This window comes from Pan troglodytes, chromosome 21 (genome assembly GCF_028858775.2).
Source record: "Pan troglodytes isolate AG18354 chromosome 21, NHGRI_mPanTro3-v2.0_pri, whole genome shotgun sequence".
Lineage (NCBI taxonomy): Eukaryota > Metazoa > Chordata > Mammalia > Primates > Hominidae > Pan > Pan troglodytes.
Genome location: NC_072419.2, coordinates 12552642 through 12578271, shown reverse-complemented (window position 1 = coordinate 12578271; position 25630 = coordinate 12552642). Strand labels below are relative to the sequence as shown.

At 40.9% G+C, this 25630-nt stretch overlaps 3 protein-coding genes across 20 annotated transcripts in view; 1 reads left to right on the top strand and 2 right to left on the bottom strand.

The window, feature by feature from the left end:
• Nucleotides 1-7728, bottom strand: part of CRLS1 (cardiolipin synthase 1) — a 34541-nt gene extending 26813 nt beyond the window's left edge. Inside the window, exons 1-2 of one of the 6 annotated variants that reach the window (XM_016937420.4) lie at nucleotides 7233-7728; nucleotides 3896-4033 (exon numbers count right to left, since the gene is read on the bottom strand). In XM_016937420.4, the coding sequence (XP_016792909.1) occupies nucleotides 3896-4033; nucleotides 7233-7538 (444 nt within the window). In that variant the 5' untranslated portion in view covers nucleotides 7539-7728. Of the gene's footprint in view, nucleotides 1-3895; nucleotides 4034-6366; nucleotides 6558-6950; nucleotides 7084-7232 lie in introns of those variants that run through there. The other 5 variants (XM_054674597.2, XM_024352173.3, XM_024352172.3 and 2 more) reach the window with 5 other exon arrangements.
• The window catches only part of TRMT6 (tRNA methyltransferase 6 non-catalytic subunit), a 69046-nt gene continuing 50003 nt past the window's right edge, over nucleotides 6588-25630 (top strand). Inside the window, exons 1-3 of one of the 5 annotated variants that reach the window (XM_024352171.3) lie at nucleotides 6620-6668; nucleotides 7111-7224; nucleotides 22341-22481. In XM_024352171.3, the coding sequence (XP_024207939.1) occupies nucleotides 22423-22481 (59 nt within the window). In that variant the 5' untranslated portion in view covers nucleotides 6620-6668; nucleotides 7111-7224; nucleotides 22341-22422. Of the gene's footprint in view, nucleotides 6669-7096; nucleotides 7225-13117; nucleotides 13273-19884; nucleotides 20017-22340; nucleotides 22482-25630 lie in introns of those variants that run through there. The other 4 variants (XM_024352170.3, XM_063802605.1, XM_054674595.2 and 1 more) reach the window with 4 other exon arrangements.
• The window catches only part of MCM8 (minichromosome maintenance 8 homologous recombination repair factor), a 48038-nt gene continuing 37259 nt past the window's right edge, over nucleotides 14852-25630 (bottom strand). For 3 of the 9 annotated variants that reach the window (XM_003953675.6, XM_001166933.8, XM_003953677.6), the window contains 2 exons: nucleotides 20115-20304; nucleotides 14852-19506 (listed from right to left, as the gene is read on the bottom strand). In XM_003953675.6, coding sequence (XP_003953724.3) covers nucleotides 19414-19506; nucleotides 20115-20304 — 283 coding nt within the window. In that variant the 3' untranslated portion in view covers nucleotides 14852-19413. Of the gene's footprint in view, nucleotides 19507-20114; nucleotides 20305-23943; nucleotides 24127-25630 lie in introns of all 9 variants that reach the window. The other 6 variants (XM_063802601.1, XM_063802602.1, XM_009436772.5 and 3 more) reach the window with 3 other exon arrangements.

Below are 25630 nucleotides of genomic sequence, written 5' to 3'. Positions count from 1 at the left end.
GTACTCTGGGCCTGCACCTAAGAGCTGAATAGTGCTTAAGGAAAACACACAAATGGGAAGACTGGTCTCACTTCAAACTGATGACCACAAATCTCCCATGGGCACCCAATACTGCCTAGCAATCCCACACCTGTTTACCATATTCACCCTCTCTTTTCACACTGTCTCTTCCACACTGTCTCTGCTCTCACCTCAGACCTAACTCCATCCCTCTCGCTCATGGTCATGTCTGTATTTTCCTTAAGGAAAAAGAAAAACGTAGTCAGCCCATCCTCATATTCCCATCATCAAATCCCCCACCTACCTGCATCCATTCATTCTCTCTGCCTTCCTTCATCCGTTCCCATGCCCTCTCACCTTCTGTGACCTGCCTCCCTTCTTCCCCATCTCCCCTTGCATCATCCATCTCTCCCTTTCATTTAATCTCTCTACCTGATCATTTAATTAATCAGTTAACTAACAACAAAAATTCACTGGGCACAGTGGCACACCTATAGTCCCAGCTACTTGGAAGGCTGAGGTGGGAGGATCGTTTGAAGCCAGGAGTTCAAGGCCAACCTGGGCAACACGAGATTTATCTAAAAAAAAAAAAAGGCCAAACAACAATTCCCCAGTATATACATATACTCCAGCATATATTTTTATATATAGGATTTTATATCTATCTATATACACATAGATATAATTCCCCAGTATATATCTTTTTAAAAGACCCTTCTGTGATCCTATTTCTCTATCCCCCTACAAAGCAAAACTGCTTCAAAGGAACGTCCAATGTCATTACCATCTCACATGTGTTCATCGACCCACTCCAATCGTCCCCACCCCTCCAGAGGTGAGGCTCATAAAGGTCACCAAGGAATTCCGCATTTTTAGAGTACCTGACATCGACACAACTGAAGCACTTTCTCCACTTTCTGGGAAATCTCACTGCCTAATTTTCTTCCTCGCCAGCTATTCCTTCCCAGGGTTCCTGACTGGCTTCTTTTCTGGTGCTTTACCTGTTGCTCATTTCTCTGACCCTTCATTCCTGTTACCTCAGCCTGGATGATTTCACCCAGATCCAACCATCTATATCTGACAGCTCCCAAATTTCTCTCTCTGTAACGATGACTTCCTCCAACTCCAAACTACTAAACTGCCCAGCTGATACTTCTATGTGGATAGGCAACAGAATTCTTAGTATTCTCCCTTAAACTCTGCCCTACTCAAGTGTTGCCCATCACAGAAAATGTCATTTCCATGAACCTGGTTTTAGAAGAGAATTCTTTTTTTAAACTAAGTCCCTAGTATTCATATTTGACTCTTCCTACTCTCACTCCGTATCTAATCCATCAACATATTACTTCTGTCTTTAAAATATATCTCAAACCCACATACTTCTCTCCAACTCCAAACTCCAACCCCAGTCTAAGCTCCCACCACTGCTGCCATGGATCACGGCCAGCCCCTAACCAGTTACTCTGCTTCCACTCTTGCTGGATCATGGTCAGCCCCCTAACCACTTACTCAGCTTCCACTCTTAGCTGTCTATAATCCATTTTCCACACACAACGCAATCAGACTTTGTCATTCCCTGGCTTAAACTGATGAGTCTGACCGCCTCCCAGTGGCCAATTGAAAGGCACTAAAATCTCCATGGAACAAATGTGAAATGTGGCACCAGTTAACTTAGGTTTCCACAAACATCATCTTATATATTTAGAAAAATGTTAATGGGGCCTCTCTAACATTCAATGAATACTGCAATCTCATGTGGCAGCTTACAAGAAAAAAAAAATGTAGCAGACAAAAAAGGAGACTACAGTAACTGAAAAAGATCTTGTCTGTTATGTTAAAAAAAAAAACTGTTATCAGTATAATGGCCTTTGACAGACTTGGAGATAATATTAACAATGAATGCAGGCTTTGAGATAAAAGAAGGGACAGGCCAGGTGTGGTGGCTCACGCCTGTAATCCCAGGCCGAGGGAGGCCGAGGTGGGTGGATCACCTGAGGTCAGGAGCTCGAGACCAGCCTGGCCAACATGATGAAACCCCATCTCTACTAAAAATACAAAAATTAGCCAGGCATGGTGGTGCATGCCTGTAATCCCAGCTACCTGGGAGGCTGAGGCAGGAGAACTGCTGGAACCCAAGAGGCAGAGGCTGCAGTGAGCCAACATCATGCCACTGCACTCCAGCCTGGGCGACAGGGTCAGTCTCCCGTCTCCCAAAAAAAAAAAAAAAAAAAAAAAAAAAGCAGGGACAAAAGAAAAGGAGAAAGATTGTGAGAATGGGAAGAGGTAGTGACAAATATCAGTAGCCGCTAAACTCTGGAAAAAGAGAGGTAAAGCCAATTTGGGAGGCTATGTTTGAAGCAGGTTTGGAAATGCCATGTAACAATGCAAATGCTCTCTTTTGTCTGCACTCCAAAATCTTCTGTTAATTTTATGTTGCCCACCAATGCTACTGCTACTAGGAAGGTGGAATTTTGTTTCTATGAACCTCGAAGAGAACAGCTGATGTTACAAAGAAAGACGGCATACAACTTTTATTAATATAAAACTAGTTTCTCTCGATTCTCACTCAATAAATATTGAGCAAAGCTTTTCAAACATAAATTAGTTTGAAGAGGCACCAAAGCACCGCCTGTCTGGATGCTCATATAGATCTCAGACCAACCTTGTACAAGAATATAATGTATCTATTTCTCCTGCTAACTCTGCCCTGGTTTAAAATTATTCCTCCATCTTTTCCACACTTCCCTCAACTATGTTTTTATACAGCATGAAGTTTTTCCTTTTTTTTTTTTAAGAGACAAGGGCTTGCTCTGTCACCCAGGCTAGAGTACAGTGGTGCGATCATAGCTCACTGCAGCCTTGAACTCCTGAGCTCAAGCAATCCTCCTGCCTCAGCCTCCTGAGTAGCTAGGACTGCAGGCATATGCCACCACGCCCAGCTAATTTTTAAATTTTTTGTAGAGATAGGCTCTTGCTATGTTGTGCAGGTTGGTCTCAAACTCCTGACCTCTCAAAGCACTGGAATTACAAGTGTAAGCCACTGTGTCCAGCCAGTTTTATAATGCATTTCGAAACTTTTTTGAAATAAAGTTGGTAATACAAATAATGTCATACATGATGATGGCTAGCCAGTCCACAAAAGCCTATTTAATGTAGCCTTCTGTTATAAAATTATTTTCCAGTTCTAATTTGAGATCATCTGAATAAATCCTCCTCTCCTCTATCAAAACTAACAATGTAGTATCAAGGGGAGCTCCTCTTCTTTGTCCATCTGCTGAGGGAGGAGAAGGAAGGAAGGACGTCCAACTGTCAGCCCAGAGCAGAGTATTCTGCAGGGCAGTCAGAGGGGTGTAGAGCAGAGATCAGAAAATAAATCTGTGGGGGAGCCTACAGCCTTCTGCTAGCATGAAACCTGAGCAAAGCTATGACTTCTACATGCTCCTGGTCATATCCCAGTTCCCTGGGTCATAACAACTGGTCCAGTTTCCCTCTCCACTAGGAAAACCAACTTTTTTTTGCAGATCTGAGTATTCCTCTTTACCACAATACAGAGAAAAGTCATCTCAGATCTCCTCTCCTTTATTTCTATCCCTAAAGCAAGCATTCAGCTCTTTGGAAATTTCTAAGGGTGTTTCTTTCACTCTTAAAAACCAAGAGTACAAAGTATCCCCTCCTTTACTTCCCTACAACCTTCGCTTCCTCCCTGAAATCATATGAAAAAAAAAACAAATCCCATATAGATGCTAAAGACAAAGTCCTCACAAAAAGTACTATGTCAAATTCATCTTGAGGTTTTCCTCCCAAGGAAAAGCAGGCTAAGGCTATGCTATTTCGGTTTAGTAGTACAGACCAGGATTTGGAAGGAGAGCAAACTGGGAGTGCATTTACAACTTACCAAATCTGTTAGTCCAGCTAAAGCAAAAACTCCTAGTGCAATATTAAAATCTTCTTCAATAATCAAATAGCCCAGAACTGGGGCCAAGCCAATTCTCGTCATTGACAACATATTCGGGATTGTCCATGGGTTTTCATACTGAAACACAAAGACAACAAAATTTAAATAAAATACTATGAATTCATACTTTGAATAACTATATACATACATTAGAAAAATATACTTCATCAACTTCAGTCAGAAGCTACATAAACTTTAAATTTAGTACATTAAATTGAATTTTAAAATCCATTCTGTTCTTTTTACAGATATCTCCCTAAAATCTTCTTTCAAGAATACAGAAGACGGCTGGGCATGATGGCTCACGCCTATAATCCCTGCACTTCAGGAGGCTGAGGCGGGAGGATCCCTTAAGCCCAGGAATTAGAGACCAGCCTGGGAAACATGGAGAGAATCCCATCTCAATTTTTTTTAATTAAAAAAAGAAAAAAAAAGAATACAAAAGATGAAGATGTATCATGTACCGAAACACAGAGTAAGGTGTCTTACATATTATAGGTTTCCTTTTCTCTTCTTCTTTTTTTTTTTTTTTTTGAGATGGAGTCTAGTTCTGTTGCCCAGGCTGGAGTGCAGTGGCACGATCTCGGCTCACTGCAACCTCCACCTCCCGGGTTCAAGTGATTCTTCTGCCTCAGCCTCCCAAGTAGCTGGGATTACAGGTGCCCGCCACCATGCCCAGCTAATTTTTGTATTTTTAGTAGAGATGGGGTTTCACTGTGTTGGCCAGGCTGGTCTCAAACTCCTGACCTCGTGATCCACCCGCCTCGGCCTCCCAAAGTGCTGGGATTACAGGCGTGAGCCACTGTGCCCGGCCTATTATAGGTTTTCTTAAGAGAGGGAAGACAGAACACATGTATTATCTGCCATATAAGCTAAGCCTTTAATATATAACTTCATTGTAAGAACTCAGAACTTTCAACACTCTGCTTTTAAAGGTGAAACTTCAGGAAGATCTTGTAAATAGACAAACAGTGTCTACTTACAAGTAAAAGTGTCAGGAAAAAAGGCCAAATTATCAACTCCAGGCATTCAGCTTTAAATACTTACTGCAAAAATCTCCCTCACTCCCTTACACATATCTAAAGAATGCTAAATGCTATATAGAGTGTATGGAGGTTTGAATGAAGAGAACAAAAACAGATTTAATTCTATAACCTCATCACTAAGTCAGAGAACTGCTAGAAGAAAATGGAGATAGGAATAGGGATTGTGATATTTGGAAATCAAGAAATTGTGTAAATTTGTTCAAAACAGTCATGGAAATGTTAAGATCCTCAACTAAAAACCAAGGACTTTCACAGTTCCCATCTGGGGGCTTTGCAATTCCTAGACAACTCATTTGGAGCCAAGCTGTTTGAAGTTGGCACTAACAAAAGAGCTCTTTGGCAGCTGTCTGAAGAACATCCCCTTCTTGCCAAACAGAATCTGACTCATGAGAGGGTATTTCAGCTTTGAAAAGCCTCGGCCCAGCGGAGCTAAGACACCTTGCACAACAGGGTACAGAAATAACAACAAGAAAACGCCTTTCCCTGAAGCCTAGATTTTTTTTCTCCGCTGTGTCAAGACTGCCAATTCCACTCCATGGGACTTTCTCTTCTCTAGAACCCCTTTTAACCTCCTTCTTAATCAGTACTAGCCAACTTGCCTGAATCTTAATTTTGGTTGTAAAAAAGGTGGCAAAGGCCATTTCTGAAGATTCTTTTAAAATTCTATGAACTATCCTGTAAAAAAAAAAAAAAGTATTCTCTAAAGACACTATGTCTGTGTTTATAAAAGAAACCCAGCAAGAAAGCACCTCAGCTTGGAGGGATAATTAAATAGTTATTGCTGGGGTCAGGTGGCAGAATACTGTCATTGAAAGCTATAGAAAAACTTCAAATTATCCGAAGAGCAATCACAAAACAAGAAGCAATACAAACCTCTACTCTGAGATCTTTTACTGAAAGTAATCCACATTATACAATGAAAACATTCTTGGAATACATCCCAAATTCAAGTTCAAATATCAGAGTGTTTCAGAGTCCAAAGAAAAAAGATAAGTCTGTTGACCATACTATGGTAGAGAATAAGTCAAATACTGATCAAAGGTTACAGCAACTCAAAGGGAAGAGTGGGAGGGGAGAAGGCTGCACATGGTTGCGAAAAAGCAGTAAGCAAAAGATCAGAAAAAAGGTCCCCAAATTAACTTCAGAAATTATCCACAGGGCAAAATTAAAGACAAAGTTGTAAACAGAAACATCATTTCATTTGGCGAATTAACAAACAGAACTGAATGTTGCTGGAACAGTGAAGGGAGTTCTTTTTAGCTCCACATAGAATATTTCGGTTAAGGTGTCTCATTAATTTGTAATCACTAAATCCGTAAAAGTTTCAAAGTTAACATTAGGAGAGCTAATCTCAGATTACTCAACCAGATAACCTGTGGCATACTCGACCAACTACTGCCGTTCTGGGAAGGACTTCAGTCAGGATATGGCAACTTCAAAGTATCCAGCATTCAAACCCCAACATGCTTTAGCTATCAGTGGAGTTGAGACCCCTGCCAGGATCTGGCCACCTCAACCCATGCTGTACAACTGATGAAAGCAGTACAGGGGCCACTGAAGACATAACAATTGAAGATGTAATAATTGCATGAGTCTTGCTAACATGACATCAAAAGCTCTCCCACACTCATGCTCGGGTGTCTTCTGTCTGGGCAGCATATCAACAGGTAAGTGGACAAATACTTCCCTCCGTTACCTCAAGAATAGTTTAAATCTTTTTCTATAATTAAAGGTTAAAAGATCTTTTAATTACGACCTAAATTATTTAATTACCTTCATCCTATAATGTGTAAGGTTACCAAAGGTCAAATGATGGTGAACGGAACTTGCACAAGCAAACAGAAGGGCCTGTATACCTTTCTAAATATTCCCAAAGACTTGCCCTAAACACTGGGGATTCACTTCAAAAGAATTAAAAATAGGCTTTTAGTAAGACAAGCGAAGGCTACCTTTATCAATGCAATATGCAGAGGCGGCCCTTCCAGCAACGGGTGCAGATAGAAGGGGGATGACAGGATTTCTAACTTGACCACAGAGACCGTAGGTGGACCCCGCTGGTGACCCTGAAATTCATCCCGACCGAATGACCTGCCAGTAACTTCTTTTCAGGGAAGAGTCTAAAAGTTAGGAAACGGAAGCGTCCGAGCTGCACCACCCAGAGCATGTTACTTGAGTACAGGGGCGGCGACCCCAGCCCAGGGCCGGCCCGCCGCCGCCTCATCGGTACGTACCAGGCTGGGGGTGCTCGCCGGGCCCCACTGGCCGCCCGGGGCTTCGGCAGCGGCGCCCGCTCCGGCCGCTGGCCTGGGGGCCGCCTTCCCCGCGCCCGAGCAGTGGTTCCGCTGGCCGATCCCGGGCAGCCGCAAGCCAAGAGCGGCCGGACGCAGCCTCCAGCGTTCGGCCAGGCAGCCCAAGCAGCAGGGCACGGGTGGCAGCAGGGCCCAGCAGGCGCGCCGCTTACTCGGCCGCGTTCCCGGAGCCCAAGCGGCGCCGCGCAGGGCCCCCCACGAGCCGCGCGCCACGCGCAAGGCTAGCATGGCCCTGCGGCCGCGCCGCGGGGACTCGGGCGGCGAGAGCTCAGCAGCCTGGGACACTGGCGAGCCGCTTCTCCATGGAGACCCGGCAACCACTCAGACACTGGGCCACCGCTGCCTCCATACTACTTTACACACCCCAGCACGCTCCACTTATACAGGTGGCAGGAAGCCGCCAAGGGCGGACGCCTTCGCGACGCTTTTACGACACCGTCGTCGTCGGACTTCCCGGCGCCCCTGGCACAGCGGAGGCGCGCGCGTCAGGCTCAGTGGGTTTTGGGAAGCAGCGGGTACGAGGCGCTCTCTTCTCTTGGCCCGCAGCCGGGAGCCAAGGCCCGGGGGTGGGCGGGGGAAGGGGAGAAACGAACAAGATAGGATGACCGCGCAGCCGCCGTAGCTGCGACGGGGCCGGAGCCACCTCAGGCCCTGGCCTGAAACCCTCTGAGGCGGGTGGCCGGCAGAAGGGCCCCCTCCAAGGTGCGCGCGGCGCCCTACGGTTCTTGTGGGTGGTTTACAGTATCTAGTACAGAAGAAATGATTAATAAATATTGGCTCTGTAATTCTCTCCTTTTTGAGCATTGAATAAAGATGCATATGCTAAAAATATAAGCATTAGTAAATGTTAGTAATAGCAATGGCTGATTGTTTTGCTGAAAACAGTAATCCTATATTATCCAGAATCAATGTTTACCTATGAGAATTATTTTTAAATAGTTTTTAAATTTTAAATTTTTACATTGCTAGTACAAAAGTTTCAATTATACTATATAACCAGGCTATAGTGCATCATCCCGTTTAATCCTCCCAACTACTGCAAGATGAGGGTTCCATTATTACTTTTACAGATAAGGAAACTTAGGTGTAGAGAGGTTAAGAAACTTGCCTATAATATCCGAGACAGTTATGAATCAGTTCACCATTAATTAGCTGATTAATATATTCAGATTAGTATACTAAACATATTGGTACATCAATATTTGCAATGTTACAGAATTTTTTCTTGTTGAATTCAGTGTTGAACTGAATTTGAATTATTGCCGCCTCTCCACTATCGCCCCACTAACCCCATCTATGATGGCTGAACTACCTTACAGTTGAGTTTAAAGTCTTAATTCGGGTAGTTAGGAAAGGGAAAGGCCAACTGAAAGTGAGCAACATTGTAGATGACGCAGCGGGTATTTATCCAAAAAAAATCTATTTCTTACATTGAAATCCTGACATTGAGAGAAAAATTGAAACTTCTGCAACAGCAATGTAAAAATTTTAAAAAATTTTAAAACTATTTAAAAACACAGTTCTCATAGGTAAACATTGATTCTGGATAACCCTGGCAAGAGGGAGTGGGCAGGATTCCAGTCTCTCCCTTCCTTTCATGAGATTGCCTTTATTCACTCTCCGCTTCCTAAGACACTCATTGTGTCTTGGGACTTCTTTCTATTCCCTATATTCAGTCTGTACTTCATCTGCCTCTAATCCTTGGCACTGAGGACACAAACTTGCTTTTGTGTTTTTTCCATTTGTTGCTCTGATAGGTTTTATTTCTATTACTTATGGTATTTGTCCAACCTTTTATTAATTTTTTCTAAATTAATTCTAGTTACTGTGTTGATTTCTTCAACTTCCATACTACTATTTATGGTAATCTAGTTTTATCCAGGCTTTGTGCCCTCAAGAATAACACCATTACCTGAGCTCTTCACTTATTTGCCTTATTGTTTGGAGCTAGCATTCATAGGTTTCTGTTTTAGATACCATTTTAGTTGTATATATTTTTTGTATATTTCAAAATATGGAATTAAATTATACTGTTATCAATGTTTAAAATAGAACATCCCCAAAATTATCTATGTAGCAAATTTTATGTTCTTCCTATTTTTCACTTCAATATAAAATTAGAGAAAAAAACTCCAAGATACAATAGAGTCCGCCAATTAAAATATAATAAACTGTTTTGTATTTAAAAAGCCAGCTCTACTACAAACTGCTGATGGCTAATTGTCTTTAAAAAGTAGGAAAATAAAGTGGCTGGCATTTTGGCCTGAAGGACAATGTCTGCTCAATACTTATGACTAAAGAGTAACATGCTTTTAACAAACTGTTTCCCTAACATTTTAAGACGGGAGAACATCCAGCTATCAGTCTTTGATCTCATTTTCTAGAACTTGACAGAAGTCAATAAATGAACAGGTTAATCTGGGATAAAGGATGGAGAAAATGCAGAAACCCAGTGAAGTAGAGTTTAGAGCAGGGCAGGGGGCAGAGGAAACCAAAATATCCTACAGTTAGTAACTGGTTTATAATGTTCATTTCCTGTTTTATGAATTCTGTAATAATTTCTATCCAAGTAGATTAAACACACAGGCACCTCATATGTCTGAAGGGACTGGGAATATCTGTCATTGAACTTTTTTCCCAAATGGGGAAAAAATTAGAATAGTAAGTCTGTAATAAAAATATAAATAAAAATCTATATATAAATTCTAAGTTTCATGAAGTTCATTTCAAATTTTTCTCTCTCCACCCTTGTATCAGAATTATTTTCATAAGTAACCAAAATGTACTGGTCAGGTGTCTTATCCCAACTTCTGTAGTCAATCATGTAGTGCTTACCCCAAGAGAACGTGAAAAGAGAAAGGATTGTTCAATCTTGAATAATTGGCCTGTTAACTATTTAGTTCATCCTTTCATTGATCCTTTGCTGAGTTGTGAACATAGAGGGTTCTGCCCCTAGAGGGTAGTGTTGTCTTGCCACTTTTAATGTTTTCCTTGGTTAAGTTGCAAAGTGCTGTGTATGACTGTGCTGTATATTGGAACAAATTACCTCTTTGCTACAACTTCTTGGAACCTGTTTTTAGGCTGTTTTTGTTTTTTTTGTTTTGTTTTGAGATGAAGCCTCGCCCTGTTCTTGCCCAGGCTGGAGTGCAATGGCGCTATCTCGGCTCATTGCTACTTCCGCCTCCCAGGTTCAAGCGATTCTCCTGCCTCAGCCTCTCAAGCAGCTGGGATTACAAGCGCATGCCACCACGCCCGGCTAACTACTCTGTTTTTAGTAGAGACAGGATTTCACCATGTTGGTCAGGCTGGTCTGGAACTCCCAACCTCAAGTAATCTGCCCACCTCGGCCTCCCAAAGTGCTGGGATTACAGGTGTGAGCCACCATGCCCGGGCTGTTTTTAGGCTTTTGAAAATTCTGCAACCCAATCATTCTTTCTCACTTATCACTTCTATTTGAAGTTTAAGCTTTTTGAGAAGAAAATCTTATTCCAAATCTATTATGAATATTTTCTGCCTGGGGATAAATGAACAAAGTCTAGATATATGTGTACTGCGTTCTTATATCAGATATGCAGTGTAATGTAGTGTTATTTGTGTTATTTAGTCTAGGACACAATAAACTTGGGCTACTTTTTGTTTCCTAAAACCAGAAGAAGATAATGTAAAGAAGGTAGTTTTGCAAATGAGTCTTATGTAAATATTGATTGGAAGTTAAATCAAATTAAAACAGCTGGATATGGTGGCTGATACCTGTAATCCCAGCACTTTGGGAGGCCGAGGTGGGTGGACTGCTTGAACTCAGGAGTTCGAAACCAGCCTGGGCACTGTGAGGACCACCGCCCCCCCCCCCCGCCCCCCCCCGCACACCGTACCCCCCGGCTCCCCCCGCCCGCCATCTCTACCAAAAATACAAAAATAAACCTGGGCATGATGGTGGGGGCCTGTGGTACCAGCTACTCAGGAGGCTGAGGTGGGAAGATCGCTTGAGCCCAGGGAGGCAGAAGTTGCAGTGAGCCGAGATTGTGCCCCTGCACTCCATCCAGCCTGGGTGACCCACCGAGACCTTGTCTCAAAAAAAATTCTCTAGGAATCAATGAGAGTTAAATCTTACAGGAGTAAGCTGTAATTACCAGGCACTAAACCCAAAGATGTGTTTTGAATAACCAGGAATCCAAATAAGGCACAGGTTTCAATCATTGTAATAAACGCACCGTCCCACAGCCTAAATAGGAAAAAACTAAATGATGGGATTTAAGATTTGAAACACATGTAAGCAAAAGAGTGCATTGCTGGTAGGGCCAAGCACCTTGGGCATAGCTCCTCAGGACTTGCAGAGATTAACTCCACCTAAACTCTATAATTTAGATTACTGTTTAAATTATCAAGAGATCTAAACTAATTCTCCTTTTCATTTTTGTTATTTTATTTTTTATGTAAGAGACAGGGTCTTACTATGTTGCCCAGGCTAGAGTGCTGTGGCTCTTCACGGGGCGATCCCACTACTGACCGGGACGGGAATTTTGACCTGCTCCATTTCTGGCCTGGGCAGGTTCACCCCTCCTTAGGAAACCTGGTGGTCCGCCACTCCCAGGAGATCAACATGTTGATGCCGAACTTAGTGTGGACACCCAGTCAGCATAGCACACTATAATAGCCCAGAATTCCTGGCTTCAAGCAATCCTCCTGCCTCAGCCTCCTGTGTAGCTGGGACTACAGGCATGTGCCACTGCACCTGGCTAAACTAATTCTTATGTCAACTTCTAGTGCCAACCTTTCCACATTTCTTCCTGAAAATGTATTGATGTCACTAGAATATGTGAACAATTAAGTCATTACTAAGTTTTTATATGGTTGTTTTGGAACCTTTAAAAAAAAATAACATTCTCATAAGGCAGGCATTATCTACAAATAAGAAAGTAAAAAGGGTTGGTTTTAATATTTTTTTCCTCTCTGCTCATATTTTAAAGGTGATAAAGGGATTGTTAACATCATTTAGTGTACAACTAGCTTTATTTTCCATTCCATTCCTCCTTCCTGTAAAGATTTAAGAATCTTGTTTTCCTTTTGTTACAGGGGTCCCCAACCCCTGGGTTGTGGACCAGTACCAATCCATGGCCTGTTAGGAACCAGGCCACACAGCAGGAGGCGAGCGGCAGGCAAGCGAGCATCACCACCTGAGCTCTGCTTCCTGCCAGGTCAGCAGCGCATTAGATTCTCATGGGAGGGTGAACCCTACTGTGAACTGCACATGCGAGGAATCTAGGTTGTGCGTTCCTTATGAGAATCTAACTAATGATGACTTGAGGTGGAAGTTTCATCCCGAAACATCCCCCCATCCAGGTCCGTGGAAAACTTGTCTTCCTTGAAACCAGTCCCTGTTGCCAAAAAGGTTGGGGATTGCTGGTTCAGAAAGCCTTGTTTTAACATTACATCCAACTATCCTTTCTATTCAGATCATGTGACAGAATTTCCAAAAATGGTAAACCACCTGTTTCCCTCTGGTCCTGCGGAAAAAAAATTAAACCAGTACTGTGGTCTCTTTAAACAGTTTATTTCTGAGAAGAACCTTCAAATGCGAGCACAAGATAATTTTTTCCCCTCCAAATCCTAGGCATTTTAGTTCATTTAAAATGGGTTTATGTAATACCTGCAAATGGAACACAAACATAACCATTTTTTTCTTTCTTCTCTCAGCCACATGAAGAATTTTGTTTTTGAACATGGTAAAATATTCTTCAGCTATTAATTTCCTGTACATACTTCATAGTCCTTATTGTTTATATTTTGGGTATTTTTTTTTTTTTAAGAGACATTGCACTCCACATAGACTCGCTCTGTACCTAGTCTGGAATGCAGTGGTGTGATCATGGCTCAGTGCAGCCTCAAACTCCTGGGCTCAAGCAATCCTACTGCCTCAGCCTCCTGAGTAGCTGGAACCACAGGCACATGCCACCATGCCCAGGTTATTTTTTTTTTAAGAGATAGGGTCTCCCTATATATTCCCTGGGCTGGTTGGTCTCCAACTCCTGACCTTCAACAGTTCTCTTGCCTCGGCCTCCCAAAGTGCTGAGATTACAGATGTGAGCCACCATGCCCAGCTCTGTTTACATTTTTAAAAACCATGTCGCCACACAAGCGAGCATTTTTTATTCAGTTAAATCAGATTGTTTAATAACCTTAACTGTGAGGCTGGGCACAGTGGCTCACACCTGTAATCCTAGCACTTTGGGAGGCCGAGGTGGGCGGATCACCTGAGGTCAGGAGTTGGAGACCAGCCTGATCAATATGGTGAAACCTCGTCTCTACTAAAAATACAAAAATTAGCCGGGCGTGATGGCGCGCACCTGTAATCTCAGTTACTCAGGCTGAGACAGGAGAATTGCTTGAACCCTGGCGGCGGAAGTTGCAGTGAGTCGAGATCTCACCATTGCACTCCAGCATGGATGACAGAGCAAAACTCCATCTCAAAAATAAAAAAACAAAAACCTTAACTGTGGCATACATACTGAGATGTAAAAAAAGATTCTAGAGCCACCCACAGTCCTTGGCTGAAGGCCTCCTTCCCTCATCTGCAAAGCCAGCAATGCTGCATCTGTGCCTTCTTCTGTAGTCACATCTTCCTCTGGCTCTCTTCTGCCTCCCTCTTCCACTTTAAAGGTTCTAATTATATTGGACCCATGCAGATAATCCAAGATAATCTCCCTATTTTAAGGTCACCTGATTAGCAATCTTAATTTCCCCTTGCTATGTAACCTAACACATTCACAGGTTCTGGGCATTAGGATGTGATGTCTTGCAGGGCGGGTACTATTCTGCCTAGCAAACATGTGAATGCAGTGTTCTGAGGTGCTTCTCAGGACTTAGAAGAGTCATTTTAATACTAAAGATAATATACATTCTCTAAGGAAGAGGAGTTTGCAGACTATCCAGTGTTTTCAATATATCTAGATGTTTCAACCTGAGGAAGCTGATTACTATATATATATATATATATATATATATATATGGAGAGAAAGAGTATATATATATACTCCATAGAGTATATATACACTATATATATATACTCTACTCTCTAGAGTATAAAGACTATATATAGTGTATGTATATAGACTATATATAGTGTATATAGAGTATATATACTCTATACATATCTATATAGTATATATATACACTATAGAGTGTATATATATACTGTAAGTATATAGTATATATAATATAGAGTATACAGTATATATAATATATATACTCTATATAGAGTGTATACTCTAAAGTGTATATACTCTATAGAGTGTGTATATATATACACACTCTATATAGCATATATACTGTATATGGAGTGTATATATATACTCTATATAGTGTGTGTATATATATATATATACACACACATATATACTCTCTCTCTATATATGACATGTTGAAATTACTATACATTTCTAGAAGCAAAGACTAAGAGTCTGTAGTCCCAAGGAATTACTCAGTGACTTTGCAAGTCTATGTACTAAGAATAATTCTGATTTAAATGTCAGAATCTGGCTCAGTTTTTGTTTTAACCTTTTTTTTTTATTTTTAATCAGTGTTATGTATACATATGGTAAGTAACTCCATGGTATAGAAAAACTGATGATGGAAATCAATAGGTGCACTCTGCCTTTCCATTCCCAAGCCCACACTCTAGAGCAAGCCTGGTATAGCTTTTGTTTTCAGTTCTTCTGAGGGTTAAATAAAACGAGTAGGTAGTTTTGTGAATTAATATTGCCTTATAATTTTAAGTATAGTACATGACCCAGGTGGAGTGCTTTAGATACAGATGTATGAGTGATTAGTTGCAGGAAACACAAACTACTGTAGCTAGCCACATTTAAAAGGACTGTAAAACAGGGAACTGGATGCTTGCAATATTGTCACAAGGGCTAGGAGTGGGTTCCATACTGGGTCTCCAGAATTAACTCCCAGAAAAACACTGCAGGTCTGTCTGGCTTGCCAGAGGCGCTGCTACCCCACAATAATGAGAAAGGTGAAGAATCAGGGTTGCATCCACCACGCCACTTGCCTCAACAACTGACTGCAAGAATTCTGCTGCAGGGAAATTAAATGTCTCCTCAACCACACATGCCACCAGAACACAAGCAAGAGGAAGATGGCTCTCTCCTCAGTTCTGCATTCCAAATCTCACACATGGGTGTCTGATCAGTGGAACCCAATTCACATCTGGAAATCTACCTGCAAAGGGAGTCTGGGAAATGTGGTTATTTTCTCACCTTCCAGCCCCTGCATTATAGGAAGGCACACTAGGAGAGCAGAATGGACACTGAATACCAAATCACCGTATCATTGTATCTACATTTATCCACCTCTTTGGCTAGTCAATATCCACACCATTGTTTATGAATTCAATGCATTCATAAACAATATATGAATATTGTTTAATATTCTTCTGTATAACAACAGCAACTATAACATGCTAATGTAAGTACGATATTTCCCTTCTTTATCAAAGGAGAGCTATAAAGATCCATCAATCACAGGGTGGTGTTTATTCCTCTTCTGGTTCAGTTATACCCTCACCTTGGTATCTCTATCCTAAAAAATGAAATGATCACGTTGATTACCACCAGTACAATTTACTTAACACAACATTGGAAAAGAGAGGAGGCTGGGCATGGTGGCTCACACCTGTAGTCTCAGCTACGCAGGAAGCCCTGGAGTTTGAGACCAGCTTGGGCAACAAAGGAAGACCTCATCTCTACTAAAAATCAAAATTAGCTGGGCATGGTGTTGCATTCCTGTAGTTCCAGCTACTCAGGAGGCTGAGGTAGGAGGATTGCTTGAGCCCAGGAGATCAAGGCTTGATCATATCACTGCACTCCAGCCTGGGCGACAGAATAAGACCCCCATCTCTTAAAATTTCATCTCGCAGCCAGGTGTAGTGGTGCATGCCTGCAGTCTCAGCTATTCAGGAGGCTGAGGTGGGAGGACTGCTTGAGCTGAGTAGTTCAAGTCCATACTGGACAACATGGCAAGACCACCATCTCTTAAAAAAGAAACTTTTGGCCGGGCACAATGGCTCACGCCTGTAATCCCAACACTTTTTGGGAGGCCGAGGCAGGCAATCACCTGAGTTCAGGAGTTAAAAACCAGCCTCACCAACATGGAGAAACCCCGTCTCTACTAAAAATACAAAATTAGCCATGGTGGCACATGCCTATAATCCCAGCTACTTGGGAGGCTGAGGCAGGAGAAACGCTTGAACCCAGGAGGCGGAGGTTGCGGTGAACCAAGATCACGCCACTGTACTCCAGCCTGAGCAAAAAGAGCAAAACTCTGTCTCAAAAAGAAAAAAAGAAAAAGAAAAAGAAACTTTCATGATGTAATGTTTTCTTGCTTTGCATGTTTCTGTTCTGACATTTGTACTTAGGATTTGTTTTAATCAGCAATGGTGACATAGAAACAATTGCCTATGGAAGATTACTTTCATCTCCCAAGAGGGCATGCCATGCCACACCAGGCCACATGAGGAAACACCAAAGTCAGTCAGGCAGTAAAGAAGCAAGTGAAAAGCCTAGGCCAGAGCTTTGTTGCTACAGCGGTTGAAAGGTGTGGGGACACCCACTATTGGGCAGGAAGTGAAATACTATATGTTGGGGTTTGTGGTTGGAGGGACTGTAATGTGATGTTTGCACACCCATAAAAGCTGGATTGTAAGGGAAAGCTAAACAACTTTTGTTGTTAGTTTGGCCCTGTGATTAATGGATGCTAAATACATAATCTAAGGAAACACGGAACAATTTCTTCTGAAAATGTAGGTTTATGTCTTTTTAAAAATAAATTTATATAATAGCCTTAACCTTTGAGACTTATTTTCCTCTTTGAACAACAAATTAGTATATTTTCTCTTCTGTCTACCACTTTATTTTGGTTGATATTATTTATGTGTTGACTTTTGTGAAATGTTTTAAATTCTATTAATAGATTTTTTTTTCAGCTTTAAATATCTCTTATTTATTTAGTTTGGAGAAAGAGTCTCACTCTGTTGCCCAGGCTGGAGTGCAGTGGTACGATCTTGGCTCACTGCAACCTCTGCCTCCCAGGTTCAAGTGATTCTCCTGCCTCAGCCTCCTTAGTAGCTGGGACTACAGGCACACACCACCATGCCTGAGTTATTTGCTTTAAATATCTTTTAACCCCTAGCTTTTAAAGACTTCACTATATTTATACTACTATCTACTTTCTCCATTTTTTTTTTTTCTTTAAGAGACAAGGTCTTGCTCTCTTGCCCAGGCTGGAGTGCAGTGGTATAATCATAGCTCACTGTAACCTCAAACTCTCAGGCTCAAGTGATTTCCTACTTCAGCCTCCACAGTAGCTAGGACAATAGGCATGCACCACCGTGCCCAGCTAATCTATTTTTTGTAGAGATAGGGTCTCAATGTGTTGCATAGGCTGGTCTCAAAACTGGCTTCAAGTGATCTTCCTGCCTCGAACTCCCAAAGCTCTGGGATTATAGATGTCAGCCGCTGCACCTGGCCCCTTTTGATTCCTGATTTTTCCTTCCTCACTTAAAAATTTACATTGTGGTCTATGGCAATAGTCTCCGCATCTTAGTTCTGGTCCTATAGTTAAACATCTGATATACACTGCCAGTTCTTTTTATTTACATTTTCCATTCATCTTCGTTTGCGGGAAGCCATATTTTAGTAGATTCTCCAACAATGGTTCACATTTCCTGAGTTCTTGGATGTTACAAAGTGTTTGTTGGATTTATACATGATTGACAGTTTGGCTGGCAACCCTGTAACATTTGAATCCTCTCACAACATATGAGAAATTCTGGTCTTATTGATCCCACCACCTGAAAGTAGAACCAGGAAAACTCCCTAGCAGCCTATGAAAGGGGCATATAACATACCCTTTTTCAATCAGATGTCTTTGTATGCGACTTCTTTTTTGAATTCAGCAATTTAGGGAGGCATCTCATGCAGAATCCTTTTGTTGCTGTTCCGGTGTGGGTGGGGGCATTCTTCTACCTATTCCTGCTGCAGAAGTGGCAAAGGTGGGGCAGGGAGGCAGCAGCACTTTCTTCCAGTGCCCTGTGTGGCAGTGGAGTCTCAGCAGCTTCTTCCTTAGTCCAATTCTAAGGCACGGTTTTACAAATTGCTGCTGGAAGCTTACCCTCCTGGTTCACCTGCCTTCTAATAATTCCGTGAGCTAAACAAAATTCTTTCAAAAAACTTCTCCTGCTTAATCAGTCTGTTTCTATTGTTTCAAGCAAGACTACAAACTACAGCCTGTGGAATAAATAAGACCTATTATTAAATAGCTAAAAACAAAACTCAAGTATTTTGTATTCTTGACATGGGAAAATTTTATGAAATTCAAATTTTAGTGTCCATAAATAAAGTTTTATTGGAACACAGAATATGTAATATATTCATTGGTTTATGTATTTGTATGCCTACATCTGATATGCAAAACTATGAAATATTCATACATATAAAAGGCAGGTCAAAAATATAACTATAAAAAACTTATAATTTACTTTTAGCCCTTTGGAGAATTTATTTAACAATTAACACATGGCTACCACTACAATTTTTTTTATTTTTTTGAGTCAAGAGTTACTTTATTGCCCAAGCTGGAGTGCAGTGATTGGTGTGATTGTGGCTCACTGTAACCTCAAACTCCTGGGCTCAAAGAATCCTCCTGCCTCAGCCTCACAAGTAGCTGAGACTACAGGCATGTGCCACCATACCCAGCTAAGTTTAAATTTTTTTTTTTTTTAAAGAAATGGGGTCTTGCTATGTTGCCCAAGGTTGGTCTCGAACCCTGGCCTCAAGGAATCCTCTCACCTTAGCCTCCTGAGTTGCTGTGATTACAGTGTGAGCTACTGCATCTGGAGACTTTATCACTTCTTAAATTAGTTTATTATATTTAATGCTTTTTTCCTATTATAATACTTTTGGGACATCATTTTTCAGAGAACAGTATTTGACTGTGTGTGTGTGTGTGTGTGTGTCTGTCTGTCTGTGCATGCGCGCATATCTTCACTGAGATGGCTTTAATCTGCAATAAACCCAGGAGGCCCTAACTTGGTGAAGTCCTTTTACATAGTTTGAAGCTGGTAAACTTTTGGGCCTTTTTTCAAGAGGTAACCCTGGTCATTTAGTGATCCAATAAAATTTTCAAAATCAGCAACCTGGAAGAAAACATCAAAAGGTTTAGCCCATTAAGTAACATGTCAAAATATTACTTTTAAAATAAATCTCTCAAATAATAATATGTACCTGTAAAGTTTCTTGGCCAAATAAAATTATTTTTATTTCTTACAGAGCAAACTGCCTATATTTGAGTTCTGGATTCTATAATGCCTAAATAAATAAAAAATAAAAATTCCAATATGCAGAGAATATTTTACATTTGTTTTAGGTTAGCTGAAAAACAAAAATCAAGCTAACTTTTGAAATTAAGAAGTTAATTTTCCATAATGTGTAACAGCCCATGTTTGAAGTGCTATTACATTGATTTTCACGAGAACTTTGAAGTAGGAATTGGTATAATCATGTCCATTTAACAGATGAGGGATCCAACGTTAAAAGATGTTAATATGACATATCCACAAGAGACAGTCAGAAAAACATAGAGACTGTCTTACTACAATGTTTCCCTCTGACTATCAAGATGCTGAAAAGCCTTTGAGAAGAAGCAGGTATGAATCTTAAATAAGTAAAAACTGTTTCTGTTCTACTATATATTAACAAGGACCTCCTGAAATTATTACAAAAGAGATTAACTAGTTTAACATACCTGAATGTTTAGTTCTTTGGCAATCTGCCGAAGTTGATGAAATTGAAATATATTATTATAAGTTCTTTCAGCAACGTTGTTGAGAGCAGAAATAAATCTTTTCGCTGTTGACCTGTTGCTCATTCCAGAACCATGCTGGGATCGCTCAAAATCTAGGTTCCCAAATTCATCAGAGTAAGTTCCTAGCATGCTTAAAAAGAAAGGAAGAAAAAATTACCCAATGTAGCACTGCCATAGAAATTGTTGTCCTGGGCTTTCAGGTTACAGAAGAAAAATTTGGAAGTAGCCACAAGGCTCACTTAGCAAACATTTCAACATGTGTTTACTAAGGGGCCACTCTGAAATTCACTATGACGGATTGATAAGGAATAAAAATATTTTGGACACAGTTACTGCTTTTAAGAAACTCCTAAATTTGAAGAGAGAAATGCATAAAAACACAATATTGATAAACTACAATATAAATACCTGGGACATTCTTTTTGATTCATGAAGAAAAGAAATTCTAAATATAATAAATTTAGACTTCACTGAATAAAAATGTGTCCTATCTCCTGGAGCAGCATCTGGCCGCACCAGTATTTTAAATAAAAGGTATTTAAAATACTCTAGGAATGAACTAGAAAGGTTATGGTGAGTTGCATTGATACTGGTTAGATATTAAAGGATGCACCTATTACTGCCAGATTTCTTCTGCTTTCTCTTATTTTCACAATATTACCAAGGAAAGAAGTACGTACTTGATAGTGAATTTTAGCTAAAGTCTGAAAACACTAGTTAGAAACATAATTAACCATCCTGTTTAATCCAACTCTATTGCTGATTCCCCGCCTGAACAATGGGATAGCTATATTTCACAGCCGGACTAATTGGCAAAACTGTTATTTAATCAGGAATTAATTAATTAGTCAAATACATACTGGTCACCTGCTGGGCAACAGGCTTACAGTGGTGAACAAAACAGGTATAATCCCTTCCCTTAATGAGCTGCCGGAATGATTTTAATGGGTTATAAACAATAAAGCTCCCTTTTGTTCCTTGAACAGTTAAAAGCCTACATTATGCAAATAGGAATGAGTCATTCAAATAAAACTATTAAAATGATAAAACAGTAAGATGGTAAGTGTTTTCCTCTGAAATACAGCATAATCTCTTTTAAGATGAACCTCCCATATGCTTGTTTCTCATGAGAAAGTTGTTAAAAATGCTTTCAGTTAATAATAATAGGTAACATTTGTCTTAATTATATTTGTTTAACATAGGCTATCCCACTTAACCCTCCCAGCAATCCTGTGATTTAGGAACTATTCTTATTCCCATTTTACGGATGAAAAAACATTCTTATTAGGCTGGTGCAAGAGTAATAGAGGTTTTTGAAATTGCTTTTCTTATGGCAAAAACTGCAACTACTTTTGCACCAACCTATGCTAAGCTTAAAGTGACTTGCCAGAAGTTACACAACTAGTAAGTGGCGTATCTCAGATTTGAATCTGCTACACTGCTTCAGATTTTAAAAAGCTATGTAAAATATTTGAGCCAGTTTCCTGAAATAGAAAAAAACAATGATCTCTCACCTTTAAAGGTGGCTCTGTTCTCTTCTGCTACCTAGTATGTTTTCAATTTTAGGAGAAAGCTTATGTGAACTGTCTACTAAATATAAGCATTTAGTTTTTTAAAATACAGCTAAGTGCTCTGGTAACTCAGACAAGCTATGTCACAGTTTAAGAATTTTCTTATTCAACTGTTGGCTTCCCAGTTAAAATGTAATCTTAAAAGGTTTAAAACCACATTAAGGGCAAAGATTGAACGAAGCTGAAGAGATGAAAACTCTGAAATGGAAGATTTAATGAATGAATGAATCATTACTAAGGTCAACTTTACTATCAGTGCAGGACATTTACTGAAGGCCTACTTTATGACAGGCATGATTCTGGGCCCTGGGAATATACTGGTAAATGAGTCAGATAAGGTCCCTGCTCTCATAAACTAAGGACGGAATGCATGTTGAGCATAACAAACAGATAATTCATAATCTAATTTCATTGTGTTTCACTGGATCTTGATCTCTACCATGAACATAGTGTCAGGTAATTCCAATCAAACTATTTTCTTTTTCCTGAAAATTTTTATGAATGCCAGTAAACATACTGAGACAATTCAGGGAAACAATCTGGTAATGTCATGTGGGTACTGTTTACACTTAATAATATGACCTCTTTTTTTCAGGGGCCCAGATGTAAACTGATCTGAAACTTGTTCAAATTTACCACCAAAGCAATTCTGGGAAGCAGTACGAATACAGAGTTCCATGAGGCAACACTCAAGAGTTCCTCTTGGACAGGAAAGCACATGCAAACACTGTCCAACGTGAGTATTCAGACATGCAGAGAAATCTTATACCAAGTATAACCAACCATAAATGGGCAATATAGCATTTTTATTGAAAAGGTAATTATAGCCTAATTTACTCTGCTTAAGCATGATGCTCAGATAGGAGAACTAATCTACCGTGTCCACAGACCAATGAATTTACTGTGGGGAAACAGTAAACAGTTGAGGTGACGCCTGTGGTCTAAGGCCTGCAGAAATTGAGCAATGGTAAAGCCTCAAGAGGAGAATGTTACAGGTTAAGAGAGAAAAGGAGCAGGGTAGTGTACCCCTTAATTTGCTCGACAGATGAACAGTCTACAAAGTAGAAACATGACATTCAGGAGAGCCAGGCACCAGAAGACCCAGAGGGCCAGAGATCATTAAAAGGAAAAAGAAATCAGGAGTGGGAATCTCAGCCACACTCCCAAAGGTGGAGGGTTCAAGTGCAGGATGCAGAGAAAGCAAGATGCACACATTCTAGACTGTAAGTCAACAGGCAACTTCTCATCATTAAATAAGAAGTGCCTATTTTTGGTCTTTGTTTTTTTTATAGGAAAAAAAGTTAAAAAAAATTCTGAAATTTTGGTTGGGTTGTGACTTACTTTCCTAATGGGAAAAAATATCTCTGCTAGGTCAGTCTCTAGTCTGGTCTCTTAGAAAGCCATACCCACAAGAAGTCAGGCAGACAACTAGATTTTGTGGCCATTCTTTTACTTCATATGCTAGCACACCATGCCCCTAGCAGCAAGTTGTATGAGAAAGTCTAGTAAATTCCTAGACTATCTGGTTGCTTATAAATGGCAACTAGAGGGTCTCCAACATAATGAGATCAACTGGAGAGGGACTAAAGCCAGGTTGGTAAAATTTTCAGCTACAAGATCCCTCAAACCCTAGTACTGAATCACATAAAGAGAGAAAATTGATGGGTCAAGGACTGTGTGATGTCAGGCGCGGTGGCTCCCACCTGTAATCCCAGCACTTTGGGAGGCCAAGGTGGGCAGATCACCTGAGGTCAGGAGTTCAAGACTAGCCTGGCCAACTTGGCGAAACCCCGTCTCTACTAAAAATACAAAAAAATTAGCTGGGCGTGGTGGCAGGTGCCTGTAATCCCAGCTATTCAGGAGGCTGAGGCAGGAGAATCGCTTGAACCCAGGAGGCAGAGGTTGCAGTGAACTGAGATCACGCCACTGTACTCTCCAGCCTGGATGACAGAGCGAGACTCTGTCTAAAAAAAAGAGAAAAAAAAAAAAAAAGCACTGTGTGATGCCATACCAATAGGATACTTAGACACAGAAGGTAAGTTGTTAGAAATTAGCTGAAAGGGTTGGGAGTCAATAATTATTAATTTTTCTTATTATGAGGCAGTTACTTTGGTGCCACCAATAAAAAATTAAGAGCTGTCAATTCTAGAATCTTTAAAGCTTTCAAAGACAGCCGGTAGAACCTCACGGTTGCTTACAAACTCTGTGACTGAATTAAGGAGAAAGGTTCCTCTTCTTCCATGGACTCCCTCTAAGGGCAGGAAACAAGCTGCAGATTCTTGTACCTTCAGGAGGTGACATGGGTGCCCTTCTACCCATCTGCATACTTCTAGAGGCAGCAGAGAGAAGACAGCAGCCTCCAGGGATGGGCCAGTACCAGGCTGGGGACAAAGAGACAACTAGGTAAAGTCTCTCCCTATGAGGAAAAGACAAGAAGAAAAGGATCTGCAGCTAAGACATACTGCACAATTTAGATGGAGAGCACTGAGGACTAGACCATAAAAATTCTTTGAAAAGGGTAATTTTGGAAACTTCTTATCTAGGGTGAGATCTGCCAGTTTTTGAGGCCTTCGGTTTATGGTATAACTCAGAGAAAAGGGGATCTGTTCGGCCTCATCTGAGTATCAACAAAACTTGCACTATCAGGCCAGGCGTGGTGGCTCATGCCTGTAATCCCAGCACTTTGGGAGGACAAGGCAGGCAGATCACTTAAGGCCAGCAGTTTGAGACCATCCTGGGCAACATGGTGAAACCCCATCTCTACTAAAAATACAAAAATTAGCAGGTGTGGTGGCATGCACCTGCAGTCCCAGCTACTTGGGAGGCTCAGGCAGGAGAATTGCTTGAACCCAGGGGGCGCAGGCTGCAGTGAGCCAACATCACACCACTGCACTCCAGCCTGGGCGACAGAGCCAGACTGTCTCCAAAAAAAAAAAAAAGACTTGCGCTATTGATAGTAAACAGTGTTTACTGAGTGTTCTCTAATGTATCAGAACCGTATTTGTCACTTTATTGAGCATCACTGCATGACACCTCAGAGCACAATCCTTTGTGGTGTGTTTTACACCAGAGGAAACTGAGAAGCAGTGTGTAACTTGCCATGGCAGCTCCAGGTTGAACTCCAAAGCCCTTGCTCTTCCAGCTATGCTGCACTTTTATTCACAGCCAAAGGGGAACAGCTGGGCAAAACCACCTGGTTCTGACACCATGCAAACCTCAGAATCAGCAGCTACTAGGACAAAAGAATTCATCTACCTTAGAAGAATTAGAAATTACTTAACAAAATAAGATAATTTCATCTTCAATATATTTTTTGGTCTTGAAAAAGTAGATTCCTAACAGATAATGTATTTTCATTGCTATCAGAGGATATTAAAAATGCATTCTAAATGAAAAAAGCAAGGTATAGTATGTATATGGTATGTTGTTATAGTTACCATTTGTCTACAAAGGGGAAAAAAGAATATATAGATACGTAGTCACACAAAAAACTGCTAATAATTGCCACTGGCTAGCAGGAAGAACGGGGTAACTATTAAGCTGAGTAGGAGGAAACTTTTTCCACTATATACTTTTTTTTTTTTTGAGACAGAGTCTTGCTCTGTCACCCAGGCTAGAGTATACAGTGGCACAATCTCAGCTCACTGCAACCTCCACCTCCCAGGTTCAAGCAAATCTCCCGCCTCAGCCTCCCAAGTAACTGAGATTACAGGCGCTAGCCACCACGCCCGGCTAATTTTTTGTATTTTTAGTAGAGACGGGGTTTCACCATGTTGCCCAGGCTGGTCTGAAACTCCGGACCTCAGGTGATCCACTTGCCTCGGCCTCCCAAAGTGCTGGGATTACAGGTGTGAGCCACCATGCCCGGCCTATACTTTTTGAACT